The following is a 19,286-nucleotide window of genomic DNA, read 5'->3' as shown; positions in this document are numbered from 1 at the left end:
CGTTCAGAGTGCGGCTTGTACGGCTCATTGATCCCATCACAGTCTTGACGTTCTGGTCTGTTTGGTCAGTTGTCAGTCAAACAGACTCTCGGAGGGAATCAGACGAATCGTACGGAGGCAGAGCTGCGCGGTCTGTCGACGGCCGATAAAAGAAAGATGGATGTACGACTGCGTGTGATTGGAGGTGTGAGCGGATAGTTTCAGGGCTGGATGACGATAACTAATTACAGCGTGAGGAGAGAGAGATGGATAGAATAGGGAAGAGGAGAGATGGAGAGAGTGAAGAAGAATCGGTAGCTCTCACCTTGTCTTTATTTATTTAAACAAAACCATTGAGGGTAAAGACCTCATTTATAATGATGTTGCCGAGATGAAAATACCGGCTAAAAAAAAAGAACATCAATTAAAACAAACACATAAATACAATCAGCGAATGATGTAATGACAAGAATCAATTAAAACGGGTACAAACAGAAATGAAAAGGTTACAAATTAATTTTCAAAGTGCTTTGTAGTGAGTTTCAGGTGGATGGTGCAAAGAAGCAGTTGTTCCAAGCTCAGTATGAACTGGAGGGACATGGAGGATGAGCCAGTCACTAGTCCTGGTGTCCCGTGGACCAGTGGATCAAACTAACATGGATGCAAGATATAGATATGAAGGCAGTTTTCCAATAAGGGCCTTGTAAACAAACAAATGCATATGCAAGTCACGCCTCTCCGAGAGAGAGAGAGAGAGAGAGAGAGAGAGAGAGAGAGAGAGAGAGAGAGAGAGAGGGGACCACCCAACCTTTTTGTACAGGATGCCATGAGGAGTGTTAAAAGCATCAGCAGTAATCAACCTGAGAGCAGAGTGGTGGGTTTGGGCTGCAGCTGAAGCTGAAGCACGTCTGTACAAGATGTCACCGTATTCTAAAACTGATGAAACATCTCTGTGCGTTTGGTCCTGCAGCTGCTCCCTCTAGTTCACATATGAACTGGCTTTACTGTCACTTTAGGATTAGGACCTTACTATGTGTCAGTCCATTTTAACTGCTCAATGAAGAACTTCAAAATGTGCACACACTGTAGGTCTGTGATGGTTAAACTACTGAGTGGGATGTCGCCTCATTGCTTTGGAGATCGACCTCTCAAGACTTGATGGTCAATGTGAACCGCCTGTGACTTAAAAGAGGATCTTTAGTCCTTTAGAACAGAGACGTAGAACACGTCAGGCGCGTCAGTGAAGCCTTTAGCCAATCAGAACAAAGTGATGTCGTCACAGGGGTGGTTGAGGTGGTGGAGAACAACTGCGGCTGCCTGACTCAGAAAACTGAAGGCGCCTTGCTCCTGTACGTTTTAAGGTCATGTGACATAATGATATTGCACAGCGCCGGCGAAAGTCAGACAAAGCTCACTGATTTCTTGAGGGTCTAGGTGACACAAACGCTGGATTTTCTCCAGTGAGGGGAAAACTACAAATCATATAGGACCGACACTGGGTCAGAACAATGCATGGGTGCAGGTGACCCTGTGTTACATCAGCGCTGACTTCAAGCAGTAACCTTAATCAGAGTTTTATTGTTCTATATCCACCAACAGGTCAGATGCAGGACGTGGACCCAGGTCTCTGGTGTCAAAGTCATTAACACCTCCCCATGACTCCAGGTCAGTACTAGATGTGTGGACCAGTGTGTGGAGTTTCAGATTGGAGTTTCCCCATTCATGTGCTTTTGAATTTAATTTGAGACGAGTGTTTTATGACATTTTAATTGTTTTAATTAATGATTTTTTTCAAAACCACCGTTTTATTTATGGGTCGTTCCCACTCCTTTGAGCACCTTAAGTGAATAACTATGAGTAATAAACCCAGAGAGGATGCTCCTCTGCAGCGATGATAGCGTCTTCAGTGACTGAGATGAACATTACTATTATCTGCATTAAAGCCATCTGCTCAGGTGTTATTACTCTGCAGATAATAGAGCTGTGATTGTGAAGAAAGCTCTGAAGAGATTGATTTGTCCTGATGGGTCTTTTCATTATGGAGGAGGAGTGAGACACAGAGAGAGATATTTAAAGATTAGAGGAAGGAAATAATGCGACGCTGCAGTTGCACAATGTCTCTTCTTTTTTCTTCTTCTTCTTCTTCTTTATATACAATCTGTGTTCATACATTATCTCATTTTATCAAAAACGTGACCTGATTATTCTGCCTGTGAAAAACTGCACAATTTGTTACCTCAAATTAAAAGAAGAAAAAAAATATCACTTTTGGGTTGAACTGGTCACACTGAGTAGACATATGCAGGGTTCAACCCCCCAGATAAAGACATTCACCCCCTCCCAAAAAGAGGTAAAAACAACAGTTGAAACATTATATCCTTCTTAGCTAAAATTGTAAATACTACAATGTATATTATATCATATATAAAAAATAGCCTTAAGTTACAGTTTAGCTAACTAATGTTAGCTTGTCATTTCCTTACCGATATAAAATATCACATTATCTAATGTCAGCAAACACTTAGTAGTAGTTGTAGAGATACGTTTGAAATCAATATAGAGTTCATTATTTTGATTTTAATGGTCTTATGTAGTGGTTTAGTTCTTGATAGTAGCTTCTATAATATTAACAGATTGTTAGAAAGACTGTAATCTTTAGAGCAAACGAAATAATTGAGATGTCAGGATATCTCCGCCTCTGCCCATTTTAAACATTTTGATTTATTCATGATTTAAAGATATCCAGTTTGAAATCTGAGGGGAAATAAGTTGCGTAAAATCAACTCTCAGTGTGTCAGTGTGGAGACGCCTCTCACCGCTGGGCCGGGGTACGGGCTGATATCGCAGCCTTCCCTCCAGGACAGGTTGAGGCTCCTGATGAACTCCAGGTAGAACGGATGGCTGCTGTTGAGCATGGAGAAGCCCACAATGTTGGACTGATCGTCCACCACGTCGTCCAGCCGGAGCAGAGGGAAGTCCTGGAGACAGAGGGGAAGAGAGAGGGGGAAGAAAGAGAGGGAGGAAAGAGAGGAAAAGGAAGTCATATCTTCTGGCTGTCTGCTGTGATGCGCGTTAACAGTTTGTTCAAAAAGCCGGAGTTGTCAGCTGCGGAAACAACGACCACTTAAGATCACAGCCTGAACGAGGGAAGGATAAAAGAAAGGCAGGAGGAGGAGGAAGAGAGAAAAAAGCGAAGAGCTTGATTGGAGTTTTCTTTTGCAGGCTTCACAACGTCAAGTTGAATTTTTAAATTCAGAGCAGGGTAGCAGAGAGAAAAAAGGCTTGAAAAAAAAAAGAAAAAAGAAAAAAGAAAAAAGATGGACATCAAACGCTGGGGAATTTCAAAGAACTTCAAATAGTCCTTGAAGGCGAGTTGGTGTCACGCTGAGCTCTGCTGCTGAAACAAACCAGAATCAAACCGCCGCTCGGCCCTCGGAGGGCCCGTGTTTGCTCGGCAACAGATGCTGACAATGAAACATTTAGCTTCAGCTGTTAAGTGTTGACAGTCCAGGCGGGGCCTGCGTTTCAAACAAGACGCCGCAGTTTCGGATCCAGACTGAAACCAGACACTTCACCTGCCGCTCTCAACTTGTTCCTCCTCTCCAGATGAAGCGTTCATTCATCGTGCTCCACTGTCTCTCTTCAGTCTCAATTCATGGTTATTTCCTGTATCAAAAAATCGAAGTTTCGACAGAAATGTATCCAGTCGGCATCACAAAGTTGGGCAGACAGAGCGTCATCATCATTGTTTGGCGGCGTCTCCGGTTGGGTAAAAATCCTCTGGCCCAGAATCTATCCCGTCTGCAGAAACGGTGTCTGCAGAGGGTAAGAGGCCTGTAGACGTCCAAACCACAGAGCTTCAGTCAGACACCCTGAGGACACTCTGGACCTTGGAACCAGCTGCTAACCTGTGTGTGAGGTTAATTCCTCTCTACCCTGAATCTCTCCAACACTTATTTACTTAGCCAGGTTCCGGCCAATCGGGAAGCTGCTGCTGCTGCTGCTGCTGCTGCTGCTGCTGCTGCTGCTGCTGCTGTTGTCGTTGTTGCTGCTGGTGTGGCTGCCAGTTGCCAAATCAATTTCAGCTACAGCCAAGTCCGCTGTCAGACTGTAGGCCCTGCCAGCCCTGACAAAGAGCCGCTGGCTGGAGGAAGCGGCGGCGACCGGGCCAGCTCTGCCGAGGGAGGAAACGCTGCGGCAGCGTCCCAGAAGGACGCCGGCGACGCTGTGACTGCAGCAGGAGGACGTTCATTTAGACACAACCGGGTTCTCAGGCCGATGCAAGGTCAGATCCAACACGGCTGAGACTGGTGTAAGCAATAAGTGAGATTTAGATTCTTTCCTGCTCCATTCTGGAGAACAGGACCATCATATATCTGCAGGGGTTTGAGATAAGGATATTGATCAATACCTGTGACTGATTACTTCACCGAGACTCTAGAGAGTTCTGGCTTTTGAAACTTAGTTCTTGGCTTGAAGTCATTCTGGGAGACACTGACCCCCCCTCTGTTAAAGGTTCCATATTTTACACTTTTCCTGTGTCTTATTTGAAGTGATGATCCATAAGAAGACATCTTTATGGTTTTAAGCACAAAAATCCAAAAGCTCTAGTAACAACAGGTCTGTGACTGTTTTCTGAGTGATTGAATAAAAAGAATAACAGATTTCAGTTAAACACTCAGAGAAACCAAATCCTGCGAGGTTGGATGGTGGGTCCAGGTGGGCGGGGCTTGGGGCACAGCTGAGGCTGGTTACTGCTTTGTTGTGACATCACAAATTTACAGAATTCGTGACGACTGGTTTTAATGCTCAGTTCCTGAATACAGGCTGTGTGCATTTCTCTGTGGACTGAACGCTTTGATACTTTCACAGTATTAATATAGAACCAAGACCTGCTTTATAACCAAAGAAGACATGGACATCTAGATCTATAAAATATGGGACCTTTAATATTTATTAGATTCTTAATTCTGGTTTCTAAAAAAATAGACTTAGTTCATGTCTCTGCTGTCTTTTGCTCACTGTGGCCTACAGGGCGACACATCACCTGTACCCATTGTTTTCTATGTAAGCCCAGAGTCACGGTCAATGTCCATCTTCTGTCTGTCAGGCATGTCAGCTGATGCTGCGCTATGCGACGCCATCAGTATGTGCTGCCCGGGCAGGGTCACGCTGTAAAAGTACCAGTTCGTACGACGTCGAAGGCGGTGTGAAAAGCTGGTCGTCATAGCGACGGGGGAAGACGTTCTCTACCACATGCATATTCACACACATCCGATGATACATCAGGGGAAATTTGGGGTTCGGGGAATCAAAACCACCGACCCTCAGATTATTCACAGAGAACTTTGTGCAATGAATGAAAGAAAAGAGGTTGATAGAGAAGCCACACAGCTGACCGGTGACTGCATACAGTGTGTGTGATTGTGAAAGTGTCAGTCTCAGAGAGATACAGAAATGGTAGCATACAGCAGCCGCCGTTTCTGAAGCGGTTTAACCATCTGAAGGTGAGGTTAGTGCAGTGAACATTTAGACCTGATGTTGATGCTAGATGACGTCACCAAAGTCATTCAGATTCATCCTGAGGGGAACGTGATCAATTATTCTCACGTCAATCCGACCAGTTTTTGTCAGGACATTTCATTCTGGACCAAAGCGGCGGACCGGCTGACCCACGCTGTCGACACACAGGAGTTAGTGCGGAGGTCCAGATGGCGTCACTCTGGAGGAGATGTGTGATCCTGCGGTGGATTAGATGAAGTTTAATGAACTTTATCTAATGTTTGGTCTGACCCTCGTTACACACAGTTTAAGGCTGAATTTTTGGCGCGTTTATGACTCAGTCTCAGCTCTGTCATCAGCTCTGTTTTCCAGCAGCAGCTGTAGATGAGTCTGAAACAGACAGAACGAGCAGTAAAACCAAAACAGGGAGCTAAAAGAGGCTGTAAAGCCCCACATTCACATTATACATGATTTCAGCTGTTGTTCTTAATGTGATTAGGCAGCTTTAAGAGCTGAGATTAGTTTCCTTTTTCCTGTTTATCCTGTTTTACTTTTTCCATTCTCACTTGGACGTCTCATGGCTCCACCTCTACGTAACGTCTGTCACCTGAAAGCTGTCCGTCTTGTCACAGTCAGCAGAGCGTGTTTAAAACAAAGTTACTGGTAGGTCAAACACAACGCTGCAGGTTGGTCCCTATCCAGCGTAGGGGGAGGGAGAGGGGGGGGGGGGGCGGCGGTTTCGCCCTTGGTTCTGCGACCACTGCGTGAAGTGCCCTTGTGAACGGCTCCGTTAACGTCTGTGACACGACGAGAGGCGGGGATCGAGACGAGTTATTATCCACGCAAAGTCTCTTTGCACAAGGGCACGATACCGGACAGGGAAATTATAAAGATGACAAACGGCGACGGGTACCATCATGCATCTCTGATGAGAGGAGAGAGGAGGAGAGGGGAGTTATGGGTAAAGAGGAGATATATGAAAGGGGGGGGGGGGTTACAGAGAGATACCTGGGGAGTTTGGTTTTAGGATGTGACCCAAAAACATTTCTAAAGATCGGTTAGGAGGAACAAACTAACAAGGGGGACGATAGAAGGATGAAGAGGGTGAGGAAAGGAAACAAGAGAAGAGGGAGGGGTTTAGGAGAGGATAGAAAATAAGAGGAAAAGAACAGAGGGAGAGAAATTTAGACAGAATTAGAAGTTGTGGAGTTTAGGGGGAAAAAAGAAGAAGAAAGAAGAGAAGGTAAAGGAAACAGAGAAAAACCAGCAATGGAAAACAGAAGAAGGAAAGAAAGGTGAAAGGAATGGATGAGAGGAGTGTATGGATTTAGGAGAGGAAAAGAGGGAAAATGGAAAGAAATAGAGGATAGAAAAAAAAGGTTAAAGGAGGAGAGAGGATTGGGAAAGAAGAGCAGGAAAGGAAAGGAAAGGATGGTAGAAGAGGAGGATAAAAAGAAGGGATGTGAAAAGGCGAAAGGAGAAGAAACAAAGAGGGGAAAGAACGGACCAAAAAGGAAAGGAAGAGATAAGAGAAATGGATTGGGTTTTGAGAAGGAAAACATCAGACAGACTGAAAGAGGAAATAAGGTTATAAGAGAAGGTTTAGAGGGGGCTTAGGAGAGGAATGGAAAAAGGATGAAACCAGCACTTGTACCGAAAAAGGCGAGGATCATCGTCTTTATGAGGACGAATGGAAAGAGAAGAAAAGAAGTGGATCTTAATGGAAGATGAGTGAGCGAGTGGGGGAGGGGCTGGAGGGGCAGGAGAAACCGGCCGATCGCTTCCTGATGGACGTACAGACGAGGCTCCAAGCTCTTACCATGGTGGTGAGGATATACTTGTAGAAGGCTGACGTCATCCCCAGCTCGTTCGCCTGCAGGTCACCAGAGGAGAAGAAGAAGAAGAAGAAGAAGAAGAAGAAGAAAAAGCTCAGTTAGCGCGGCGAGAGCAGAAATAAACATCCTCAAACTCTCTCTGAACCATCTGCTCTATATTTTCCACGCTGCACACTCCAGTTTGTCCTAAATTGGAGACAATTATGTTTCACCCTGACAGAGTGTGTCAGCGTTCCCGCGTGTTGAGTAACATGAAACAACCTTGAAACAGTGGTTCTGTCTCTGAATTCAGCCACAGGATGCGTCAGTGATGAAGTTGGAAACAGTGAGAGGGGGGAACAGCAGCTGAAAGCAGCTCAGTGGGTTCTGACTGGCTGATTTACAGCTTTAATCTTGGCTAAACTCAAATGTCTGGGGGTTATATGCTCATATGTAACCCGGGCATTGAAAAACTTTTCAGTGACGCCCAGATGAGTTTCAACCTAGATATCGACACGTCTTCTCACCTGCAAATCCAAAACTCAGAGCCGACCGAGGGCAGGTTCTCCTCAGTTCTACTCCCTGCTCAGCAGAGCTCCAACCAGACCTCCGCATGACCTCCTCCAGACTTTTGCTTCTAGTATCGATGCTAGACTATGGGGGGCCCCGAGGAAAAGAAGCCCATTGAAGAGGCCCCCGCATGCAGACTATAGTTAGACTCTACAATTTACAGATGTCCCCTAAATGCCTCACATTCAGACTATCAGCAGAGACTACAATTTAGAGATGTCCCAAAAACACCTCACATGCATACTTGTCGGTGGACACGTCAATTTACAGATGTTCCTTGAATGCCTCACATGCAGGCAAAGTAGGATTCAGGTTTGGATGTGATGTGGGTGCAGATCTGTGTTTTCTGCAGCTTAAACTCAAACTTAAACTCTACAACTAACCTGCTGCTTTTTCGGCTTTAGCCTGTTGAACAACAGAGCAACTCTCCCACCACCGATGGGATTTCAACCGGCAACCTCACAGCGTAGCGCCCCGCAGACCGCCTGTGATATTAAACCATTAACCTTCCACACACAGCGAGCTTCCCGCCGCTTAAGCCCGCAGGTTACTGAGCGCTGTTATTTTGTATTCTGAACTTCTCAGACCTCCAAGGTTACCGAGCAGAGAGTGAAATTACAACCTGCCAAAAGCTGCTAGATTTAGTTTGGGGCTGTAAAGTCTGTCGACTCCACTGGCCAGGTTTTGGCACGTAACCAATCTGCGCGTGAAGGTCCCGTTCTACACGGTAAACACCACAGAGGAAGAAAACACACAAACAAAGCAGGAAATAAAGAGGCAACAAACAAGACAAGAGGAGCAGGACTGTTCAGTGTCCCAGCTGAGATTCTTTAAAAGCCTCGGGATATTCCAGGTCTGCCGTTAAGTGCATTAAACAGCTGCGTCTGCCGAGTAAAACAAGTTCATGTTTGCACTGGGACGTTTATCAGTCCCCACAGGAGTTAACAACACAATGCCTGCGAACTCTGCAGCTCGATAACCAGGTGGAAACTCTGGTGGGGATCCTGGTGGGACTGAAACTCATAACATTATATCCAGATGTCATTCTGCAGTTCGTAACCCTTTGGCACAGTCACTATCTTAGGTTTGATGCAGGAAGTGAGAGCTTATATTTTCCTGTACCGATACTCTGGTGGTAAAACGTGTGATTATCAGACTAACCTTAGCCTGCTGTCTGTCCTCCAGTGGAGTGGTGACTGTTTTCCTCGCACATCTCCACCTGACTGTCACTGGTTTGACTGTTTGACTGCAACCTTTAAAAACTCGAAAGGTTTTTTTTTTTTGGGGGGGGGGTTGTTTTGATGTTGTGATGTTCCGCTCAAACAGTAACGTACAGGGCTGATAAATGAGGCCAACACTGAAGTGCCAAAAACTGCAGTTGCTGTAAAGACCACCAGAGTCTGGCTCTAAAAGTGACTCAATCCCCACTGACTCCCATGTTAAAATGTCCGACTTTACAGCCTGGTACAAAAAAACAGTTTTGGACTCTTCAGCTAATTTCCGCCTTCTTGACAACTGTACGGGTTGTTTATTAAGGTTTAAAGTTATGCAGAATTGAGGGCGTGGCCACTTTGAGTGACAGGTAGGTGAGCGTATGTTCGCAACAAACCAGCATGCACCAAAGTCTCTGCTCTACACACACCCCACCTCTTTGCCCATTTTTGGATTACCTGTGAGTTAGGGGCGGAGTCAGGCACTGCCAAGATGACAACAGCGAAGCAGCTCACTCTGAGCTTCATAACTGCTATTCAGAAACCTGTGGGCGCCGTCAAAGAGGCTACGTCCATCTTTATTTACAGTCTATGGTTCTGCTCTGATCAATTACCATAATGATGATGATAAAACATGATTGATCTATCAATCATTGCCACCTGTTTATAACTGAGTCAGACAGCTCTTAAACTATCATGTAGTCACTAGCAGTTTAAACACCTCAGTCATTAATTACTCTGGCTTCTCTGTGTGAATTAGCATTAGCTCATGTCGCCTTAAGCCAAATGTTATATTTCATAGAGGGGAATTCATTTCTTCTGACATTAGTGGAGCTGCAGGAAACCTTGTATCCATGTTTGAGTGGATAAAGCAGTGTTTCAGATACTGTATGTAAGAACCATGTTAATGGGACATCTGAGTCGCAGTAAATATCATCACTCTAACTCTTTATTTCTATTATGTTTTCTTGTGATGTATAAGTTTTGGGCGTCATGCTTTGTTGATACGAAGCATAGTGTTCACATGAAGTCAGTCAGTGAGAAGAGCTGAATCTCTGACCTTCCTGAGGATGTGGTAGGAGATGGAGGCGTTGGCGTCGATGATGATGGTGGCCACTTTGTCGTCACGGATCTCCTTCAGCAGCGGGGTGGGGTCCAGACTCTCGTCCAGCATCCGCACCGACAGCGTCTCCCTGGAGATGAGGAAGCGGCGGACCAGCTCCTCCAAACGCAGCAGGCCTAAAGGGCGGGAAAGAAGCGTGTAACCTCATTAAAAAACGTCAGTAAACATGCGAGTGTTTCCCTTAACATGGAATTAAAGCTGGGTTAAAACTCTCAGGACGTCTGTGGAGCTGAGAAAGACACAGGTTAGGGAGACAAGTGACTGATGCTGCTCTAAAAACATCCAGGCCTGAAAAGAGGCAATAAACACAGACAGGGATAATGGTGACTGTTGAGTCCATTAATTTTCCCCTCAGAGAATCTACATGGGGCCCGTGAGTCCACACAGGCGAGACTGGATTCACTTAAACTGATGATTACAAACTGATACTTTTATACATGCAAGTTTATTAAAAACAATATACATATAAAAACATCTATATGTCTATCTATCTATCTATCTATCTATCTATCTATCATCTATATATCATGTCGATCTTCTCATTCTGGGAAAGTGGTCTCAGACCTCTGGACCCGCTGTATCAATATATATCGACAAGTTTGGGATGGACATATATTCATGTAACATTTCTATAATATTAGCATACATACATAAACATATATATGTCTAGCCCATACAAATATGTATATCAATTTATGAAATTATTCCAATTTCAAATATCTTCCATTTTTTGTTTTTTTTTTGCTTTAATATTATATGTACATATGTGTATGTGTATGTCATACATGGAAATTCAATATATGTACATATATTACATTTGCGCATGGGTCGTTATTAAAATCTATCCTCAGGAAACAACAGTAACCACGGGTGTTGTCGAATCAATGAAGACCGAGCCTTCACAGAGTCGGTACGACCCAGTCACAGCGCTTCAGCCAGATTAGCCCCCTCACCTCACACCTTCATCACACACACTTTACAGAGTGGACAGTCAGGTGTGTGGAGGTGTAACAGTAGCAGTCGCTCTCTTTTTTTTTTTTCCTTCTTCACACAACTACATCCATCACTTTCTATTGAACAATAACAGCCTGTGGGTAATTACATCCCCTCAAGTAAGATCAGGGCCAAGATTTTTCAAGTATTGAATCTAGTGCTGAAACTATTGATTGGTTGATCAACAGTAACAGTTAAAGTGATTGATTATTGGTTTAATGCATTTTTACAAAAGGGAAAACATTCACAGGTTTCAGTTTCTCAGATGTGAGGGTTTGCTGTTTATATCTGCTTCACATCAGGACACTGGGCTCTAGGAGCTGAGGATGGTCATTTCTCATTTATTTAAAAAGTAAAACAGTAATGAATTCGTAGCCACAGCAATCTGATCTTCAGAAGGAAAACAAACATCATCCAGCTGTGAAGCCATGCCAGTTCACAGTTAAATCAAATTCTGCTTTAATTGTCTATTTTTGTCACTACAGCTGATGTCTGAGCCATGTGAATGTAATGACTGTGTTTTATTTAGTTGACGGAACAAATATTGAAATAACAATACATTTAAAAAGGAGGAGAACCGATGTGAAAAGTTTCGTTTTGAAATATTTACTGAGTAACTTTTAGAAAAATGGCTGCTGCACTTGAATTAGCTCAGCGTTAAAATTCAGAGCTGTTCCCGGCCCACGTTTCCCCCCTTCCGTCCCTGACAGAAGCAGCCGGCATGTCTTGGCTAATCGACGCCATAAAGCGTTCATCACGACCCTGCTGCGTTTAACCGGCTGACAGCACCGTTCACCGCAACAATACAGGCCCGTTAAGTGCCGCCGTTAACGGGCCGAGGATGAGGCTAAAGACTGAGAGAAAGTCAGTGGGGCATTTAAACAGTCAGCAGGGGCAACCCAGTCAGCTGGAGACACAGGAGAGAGATCAATAAAAGAAGAGAGGGAGGGTGAGGAGGAAGGGAGCGAGGGCCAGAGCTGAGGAAAGTAGACATGAGGAGAGGAGACAAGAGTGTGAGGAAATAAATAAATAAATCAGAGCATCTTTACACTATCGACCGACAGCGATCCAGCTCATCAGAGAGACTCTAATCCAGTCTGAGGACTCTGCTAATCCGCAAACTGACTCAATGACACACATTATGACTGAATGAATGTTTGACTCTGCTGACCGGCTGACTGCATGATGGTGGGGGTGGGGAGGTCACTAGCTGATTTATAAAGCAGTCATTTAAAGTGCTGTTTGCATGGTCTTGCTCCATCTCAGACGATGTAACTGGACTCTAGTTTTAATACAGAAGATAATTCGATGTTGCTTTGCAGTGTCATTTTGTTAGCTGATGCATCTGGCTGCAATAAAAACTGCACATGCAATTTGGGTTCGAGATCCAAAACCCCAGACTGCAGGCCAAAATCACACACAAGATCAGCATCAGTATTGATAAATTAGGGATACACCAATCCGACTTTTTCCTCTCCTGATACTAGTATCTGTGGATACCCAGTACCAAGCCCCCCTCCCCATTGTAAATCAGTACATCTCACTGCATGAACCTCATTGGGATCATTTTACAATTAATGTGGATCGATCCATGTTCGACTGATATACAATCTACTTAATAATGTCAGTACCTGCACTGATAACCTCAGTACAAATCAGTTATTACGGACGCCATTGTACCTCTCGTCATCGAACTTTGTTAGAATTGTGATAAACGCTGTTGGGAGTCACTAGTGAGGTACTAGCTGTGTCTTTACGGGCCAGGTTTAGATAAAACTCAAAATTCAGTTTCAAAAAGTCTGTTTAAAAATAAACTTGTTTAGCTAGAGTCCTGTTTTTGTTATATTTGGTTCTTTGATTTAGCAGCACCCACTTGCCCTGCCCCTCCTTTTAGTCATTGATTATATCATTATTTATCACTTCACCAATAAATTCCATTGTGTTATCAATCAGATCTGGCTTTATTAACACAGTGCATTCCCACAATCAGTTTAACGTGGCAGCAGTTCAGTCTCATGACTCTTCACACTTTAATCCTTACTTTATATTTACAGTAAAGTCTTTACATTATTTTCTTCAGCCTATCCAGTGCACTTCATCGAACACACCTTACAAATCAAACTGTAGTTCTATTGAAAGAATCTAATTATCATATTTCATCTTCAACCGCCTCAGAGCTGTTAATTTGCTGCCTTGAGTGCAAATGAACTCCATCCCCCGGCCACAGGAACCAAACTTTAGTCAACACCTCCAAGTTCGCAGAAACGTCTTGCTTCTTAATGAACCCTGACTGTCCCTGCTACAGCACATTCAGCCACTCAGCACTTCCACGAGTATCTAATTCCAGCAGAAAATACTGTACTGACTCAAGTCGAGCTGATAAACATGAATAATCAGGACAGGAGCTCATAAAGGTTCCAGAGAGCTGAGCGGCAGAGCAGCTACAGCGGCTCTAAAAATCAAACGTTTTCAACCTTGGAACAGATGAGGCGGCACTGTAACCATCAAACAGGGGAAATGAAGAGATATCAAGGACAAAGTGGAAAGACTCACACTCTGCTTTGGCGCAGATGAGGCTGGCCGTTGGGTAGCCAAAAGAGCGCAGGATGGATCCGATGGCCAGACTCAGGTCCTCGTTGCTCGGGTAGAGCGTCACTGAGGCGAAGCGAAGGTACGGCAACTTTGGGGTTTCTTCCGGACCGATCTTCACATGAGGGATCTGAGGGAATGAGGGAGGAGGAGGAAGAATTATTAGGGAAAGAAATATGACAGAAGAAAGGAAATGATGGCAGCTTAGGGGGTTTCCTTAAGGCCGCTCTTCATGTGAGCGACCAAAGGGAAAGTAGAGAGAAGTAAGAAAAATGATTGACCATTGAAGGAAAGGAAAGGCGATTTAAAAAGGGAAAGAAAAAGGAACATAACACAAAAGGAAAATGAAAGAAAAGAATAAAAAGGACTAAAAAGCAGGAAGGGGAGAGAACGGGAGGTGATGACATCAAGGGAACAAATATTTCAAAAACCATCAAACCATACAGGCTTTAGAGGGAGTTGAGATAACAGACGTGAAAGCTTTAATCAGTCTAACAATCGCTCATAATCGAGTCTTTGTTCCGTCTCAAAAGGAAAATCTGAAAATAGAGTAAAGCCCCGATCATCAGCGATGTTAGAAAAGTGTTTCATGCAGAAATCACAGAGACTTTGAAGTTCACCTCCACACAGAGGAAATATTCATATCAGGATCGATGGGGAGGATTATTCTGGAGAGAAAGAAGAAAACTAGGAAAGAAAAAAAAAAAGTGTCCAAATGGAGAGGGTTCATCCTGTGAGGGGCATGACCATGACCACAACCGTGATCTTTTCTTTTCTTTTTCGTTTAGAAAACTTTTTTGTTTAGTTCAGGGCACGTATTTGAACTCTCACAACCCTTTTTCGTCACAGCAACTTTCCCAGGGGCCTAGGAACTATTTCATAGAGTCTGAGAAACATGAACCTGCTTTTGGACTGGAATGATCTGGTACCTGATCAGAACTGCACGAGTTCTAATTAAGTATCCTGTATCAGGTCAGGATCAGGCAATTTTGTTGTGTAAAGCGTTAAACTTTGGTTGTGTTTGGACGTTTCCAAGCGTATCTGATTATGAAATGTTTCTGTTTCTCCCTCTAACTGCATCTGAGAACCCCTTCAGAAACACATTTCCCATGTTGGTATTGCGCCACCCGTATGCCGCAACTTTCTGAAACTGAAAATCCAATTGTCTCTCTGACTTCACCCCTACTCCTGCCACTTTCAATGCACAAAAAGAATGCAACACTACGAATGTCTTCCAAGAGAGAGACTGTCAGCAAATGTGTGCCTTTATCCCCGTATTTTAACGATTACCGCTTCTTACCCTTCGCTATGCCGACTGGCTTTTCACCCTGCTTCCAGCACAACTGTAAACACATCTGTCTTAAGACAAGACCCCGAGGCAAAGCTTTCGATTTATCAGTAAATCTACATTCCAGCCCTCACCTTTATGGTCGTGAGCACTAGGTAGTGACCAAAAGAATGAGACTGCGGATACAAGCAACCAAAATGGGTTCCCTCTGTAGGGTGTCTGGGCTCAGCAATAGAGATATGGCGAGGAGCTCAGAGTAGAGGCGCTGCTCCTCTGTGTCAGAAGGAGCCAGTCGAAGTGGTTCAGACATCTGATTAAGATGCCTCCTGGCCGCCTTCCTTGGGAGGTTTTCTAGGCACGTCTAACTGGGAAGAAACCCTGGGGTAGACCCAACACCCTCGGGTCTTGGGATCCCTCAGGAGGAGCTGGAAAGCTTTGCTCGGGAGTGGGATCCACTGAACTACCCTGCTAAGTCTGCTACCAACACAACCTGACCCTGGGTAAATGGAAGAAAATGGATGGATGGATTCTATTTCATACAACAGTGAGGTCTGTGAGACACCAAACACAAGGCAGGCGGATCTCTAAACCTGGTTCTAAATGTAATTGCTCAACCATAGTTTCTGGCACCCAATGTTTCCGTGGCTCCTTAGTACAGTAAGTATAATAATGGCCCAATTAAACAATCTGAGAGCTTCTGTTGATTTCAGAAATACTGAGACTGTTTCAGTCCACAGAGCAGAGGTCCTGTGACTGACACTGTCTCTATTTAAGCTGAAAATTTAATGACAAATTGAAAAATTAATCACATCAGTGAATGAATGAAGAATCGGGTCAGAGGCCAAGTGTCCTGTGTGATCCGGCGCTCAGTGATTTAAACTCGGTTCACACCTGCAGAGGTTTAAATGTTAAACTGTAATTAGCTCAACGGGGCTTCGCTCTGATCTGCACAGCTTATTTTAAATCCAAGCTGAGAATTCGATAATATGAGACCTGTCAGGCAAAAGGAAAAAGGATATGAGGACGGTTAAAGGCTTAAAGGCAGACGGAGATGGACTAGTGTAGATTCACCGAGGCAGGAAAACAGAAGTTAAAGCCTCTAGAAAATTCATACAGGCAGTTTGACACCAGCTGCCTGGCAGGTGAAGGGTTTCAATGTTTCACTGTAGAAAAATCCACAGGTGCAAATGTGAACATCTCCTCTCCTAAAAATTTCATTTGAGTGACATCATACTTTTATGAAATCAATCATCTTTTTTTTTTTTGTCAACAACTGTCCCACTTTAGCCGTTTCATCAGAATATGATTTGTAATTTGATTCATCATGTTTGACTTTGGAAGAGAAATACGTCTGAAGTGTAAAGTTCAGAACAGTGACTCAAGTATTGCACTTTTACTAGAGTTTGGTGAAACTCCCCATCGAGTCTTTGGCTGTTTGTCAAAGTCACATTTTCTTAGAAGTGCAAAAACCCACCAGAGCTGTGCGAAAAATTTAAATACATGTACTGTCAAGGATTTAGGATTTCTAGAGCCAAACGCAGAAACGAGCCCAAAGCAGAGCTGGCGCAGTTCACAGATTTATTAAAACAAAAGCACAAAAGTCTTAGTGGGAGGTGAAACAGAATCCAAAGTCCAAAAACAAAGGAGCAAACACAGGAGCTTGATCAGACACTAGGGAACACAGCAGGGACAAATACAGGCGAACTGGGTGCACTGAGACTAAGTACACAGGTGTAACACATTAGGGCGGGGCAGACAATTACAATGGAGGGAAACTGGACAAAGACAGGAAGTAAACCACCCATGCGATACAGAAGGGAAATAATATCAAAGTAAAACAGGAAATACACAAAAGCCCAAACATAAAGTCCATAAAACGTCCAAAAGAAAGAAAGAGCAGACCAACAAAAACCAACCTCATGTTAGCAGGAGCGCCGAGGCCAGATGTGACTCACCTCTTTTTCCCCACAGATGTGACTGATGGTGGACCCGGAGGCCGGGCTGGAGGCGGGTCCAATCACTGAGACCACGCCCTTTGGAAGAATCTGACACACTGAGAGAAAAAACACAAAAACACAAAGGTCTGTATTAGATATGGAATTTGACGGTTTTGTGTTTGGGGGGTGAGCCAGAGAACATGTAAAGCTTCCCCCCTGTGAGTGTATGGTAAAACTTTATTTAATCAATATGGATTGTAGATATCTACCCTGTGTTATACTGGGTGTATTATATATTGGTGGATGCGTACTGTGTCATTTAGTGATTTGTTTTCACCAAAATCTAAGAAATAGGGAGAAAATCAAACCATAAAGTAGAGGCACAAACTTCTGAAGACTAACACACACAATGAATGTTCCTGTAGTCATTAATTCAGGGACTAGATATTTCTTTTGAACTAAAGTTCTACTTTCCTTTTTTCTGCTTCTCAGAGATAAGAGGACTCGAAAAGAAAAATCCACAAACCAACAGATCAACTCACGCAGCAGGTACAAAAAAAAAAAAAAAAAAAAAAAAAAAAAAGCTTTTAGGAAACAGAACTGAGCTTCAGTTACATTCAGAATAGAACATGAGCTTTACTTTGAAACAAACATGAAAAAACAACCTTTTTTTGTGATCAGGTTTTTGAACTTTAAAACAGACACAGAGAACAGAACACACCTGGACCTGACTGTTTCTCAGTGGTGACTCCACCCCCCACACCCCACCCCCCACCCCCCCTTGGTTTCCCGCAGGTTGAGAATTGCCGTGTGGTGGTGGGTGGTGAACCGTGTGACTGATGTGCATGCAGAGACTCATCAAGTTTAGAGGGGGAGAGCGTAACCCAGGTTATTTTCTGTAGCTGCAATTTACAGATATTTCCTAAACGCCTCACTTGCAGGCTATCAGTGGACACCAGCTAGGCGGCTGTGCACAGAGAAGCCTCCAGTCCTCACTCAGTTGCTGCCGCACACACAACTCAGTTAAAATCTATCTAATGTGAGTTATACCTGAGCTGAAGTCAAGTGATTTTATCTACCTGGGTAGGCCCCACACTCAGAGCCTATGTATGGGAAATGCTGTGTTCGCAACATCTCTCTTGGGGATACACACATCATTAGGGGCCCCACTTACGGAGGTTTTGTGGCATCAGCATGTCTTTATGGGAGGTTTAAGAGGGTTTATGGTTGTCATTGTAAAATGTGCCAATATGAGGGGCCATCGGGGGCCCCTTTTCCCCAAATGTATTTTGGGGGCTCCGAACATTAGCCTGGTCTCCCTCTCCTGACGGTGCATCCTCAGTGTGGATGTTTTTATTATTGTACGGTGGTTTTGTTACTTACTTTTTGTCTATGCACATAATGCAACGTTTGTACTGTACAATTTGTGCCCAGATCATCTGAGTATATGTCTGTCTGTGTGTCTGCGTGTGCGTGTGTGTGTGTGTGTGTGTGTGTGTGTGTGCGCGCATGTTGTTCTGACAGAAAACATTAGCTGCCTCTCCATCGGGAAGTCTCTTTCTGCGCTGCTGGCAGTTCATAATCAATAAACGTCCTCAGCAGCTGCTCTTGCAGAACGCTGCTGCAAGCTCTCCGGTCACCGTGACCCTGCTCCACACACACACACACACACACACACACACACACACACGCACACACACACACACAGGCCCCTCTTTGTAAATCTGTAATCTGTAAAACACCACCACCACCCATCCATCTTTCTGTCTGTCTGTCTGCTGCCATCATGTCTGAGCAGATATCAATCAGTAAGTTCGAGTCTCTAATATATTTTCTTGCCCTCTGTGGTTTCTAGCATTTCCGATAATTTAAGTTCTATTTGTCCAGACATTTTTGTTGAAACCACACCCACTTCCATATGGTGTTAGGGTTGCAGCTTTGGTCGTTATGTTTAGGCTTTCCTCATACAGAAGTGGGCGTGGCTTTATCTAATCTGGGCTGGAAAATTAGATAGATAGACGTATCCAGGTGTTTTGAAATCTGTCACCAGTGCAATGAGACTTCTTGTTTTTACAACTTCCGTTGTTGTACCTTTAGTTTTCTGTTATGATAAATCAATCATGAGGTGTTGCTACGGATTCAATCATCAGCAGATTGAACTACTTGGTTCATTTTAAGGCGTGTTTACTGTGTAGCTCTGCTGAACACGTGTGGTATTTAAAGTGCAGGTTCACAGAGTGTAGAACAGCCATTTGCACCTGCTGCACTATTGACCCGGCT

General features: G+C 44.1%; 1 protein-coding gene across 2 annotated transcripts in view; it reads right to left on the bottom strand.

Annotated features, from left to right (window-relative positions):
- The window catches only part of LOC130183977 (glutamate receptor ionotropic, kainate 5-like), a 218,708-nt gene that overhangs the window by 45,832 nt on the left and 153,590 nt on the right, over nt 1-19,286 (bottom strand). For both annotated transcript variants that reach the window (XM_056399689.1, XM_056399690.1), the window contains exons 5-9: nt 17,025-17,122; nt 13,746-13,911; nt 10,137-10,315; nt 7,301-7,354; nt 2,796-2,957 (exon numbers count right to left, since the gene is read on the bottom strand). In XM_056399689.1, the coding sequence (XP_056255664.1) occupies nt 2,796-2,957; nt 7,301-7,354; nt 10,137-10,315; nt 13,746-13,911; nt 17,025-17,122 (659 nt within the window). The remainder of the gene's footprint in view (nt 1-2,795; nt 2,958-7,300; nt 7,355-10,136; nt 10,316-13,745; nt 13,912-17,024; nt 17,123-19,286) is intronic.

This window comes from Seriola aureovittata, chromosome 16, assembly GCF_021018895.1.
Source record: "Seriola aureovittata isolate HTS-2021-v1 ecotype China chromosome 16, ASM2101889v1, whole genome shotgun sequence".
NCBI lineage: Eukaryota > Metazoa > Chordata > Actinopteri > Carangiformes > Carangidae > Seriola > Seriola aureovittata.
The sequence above is the reverse complement of the archived record's forward strand: the minus strand, read 5'-3'. Positions and strand labels throughout refer to the sequence as shown.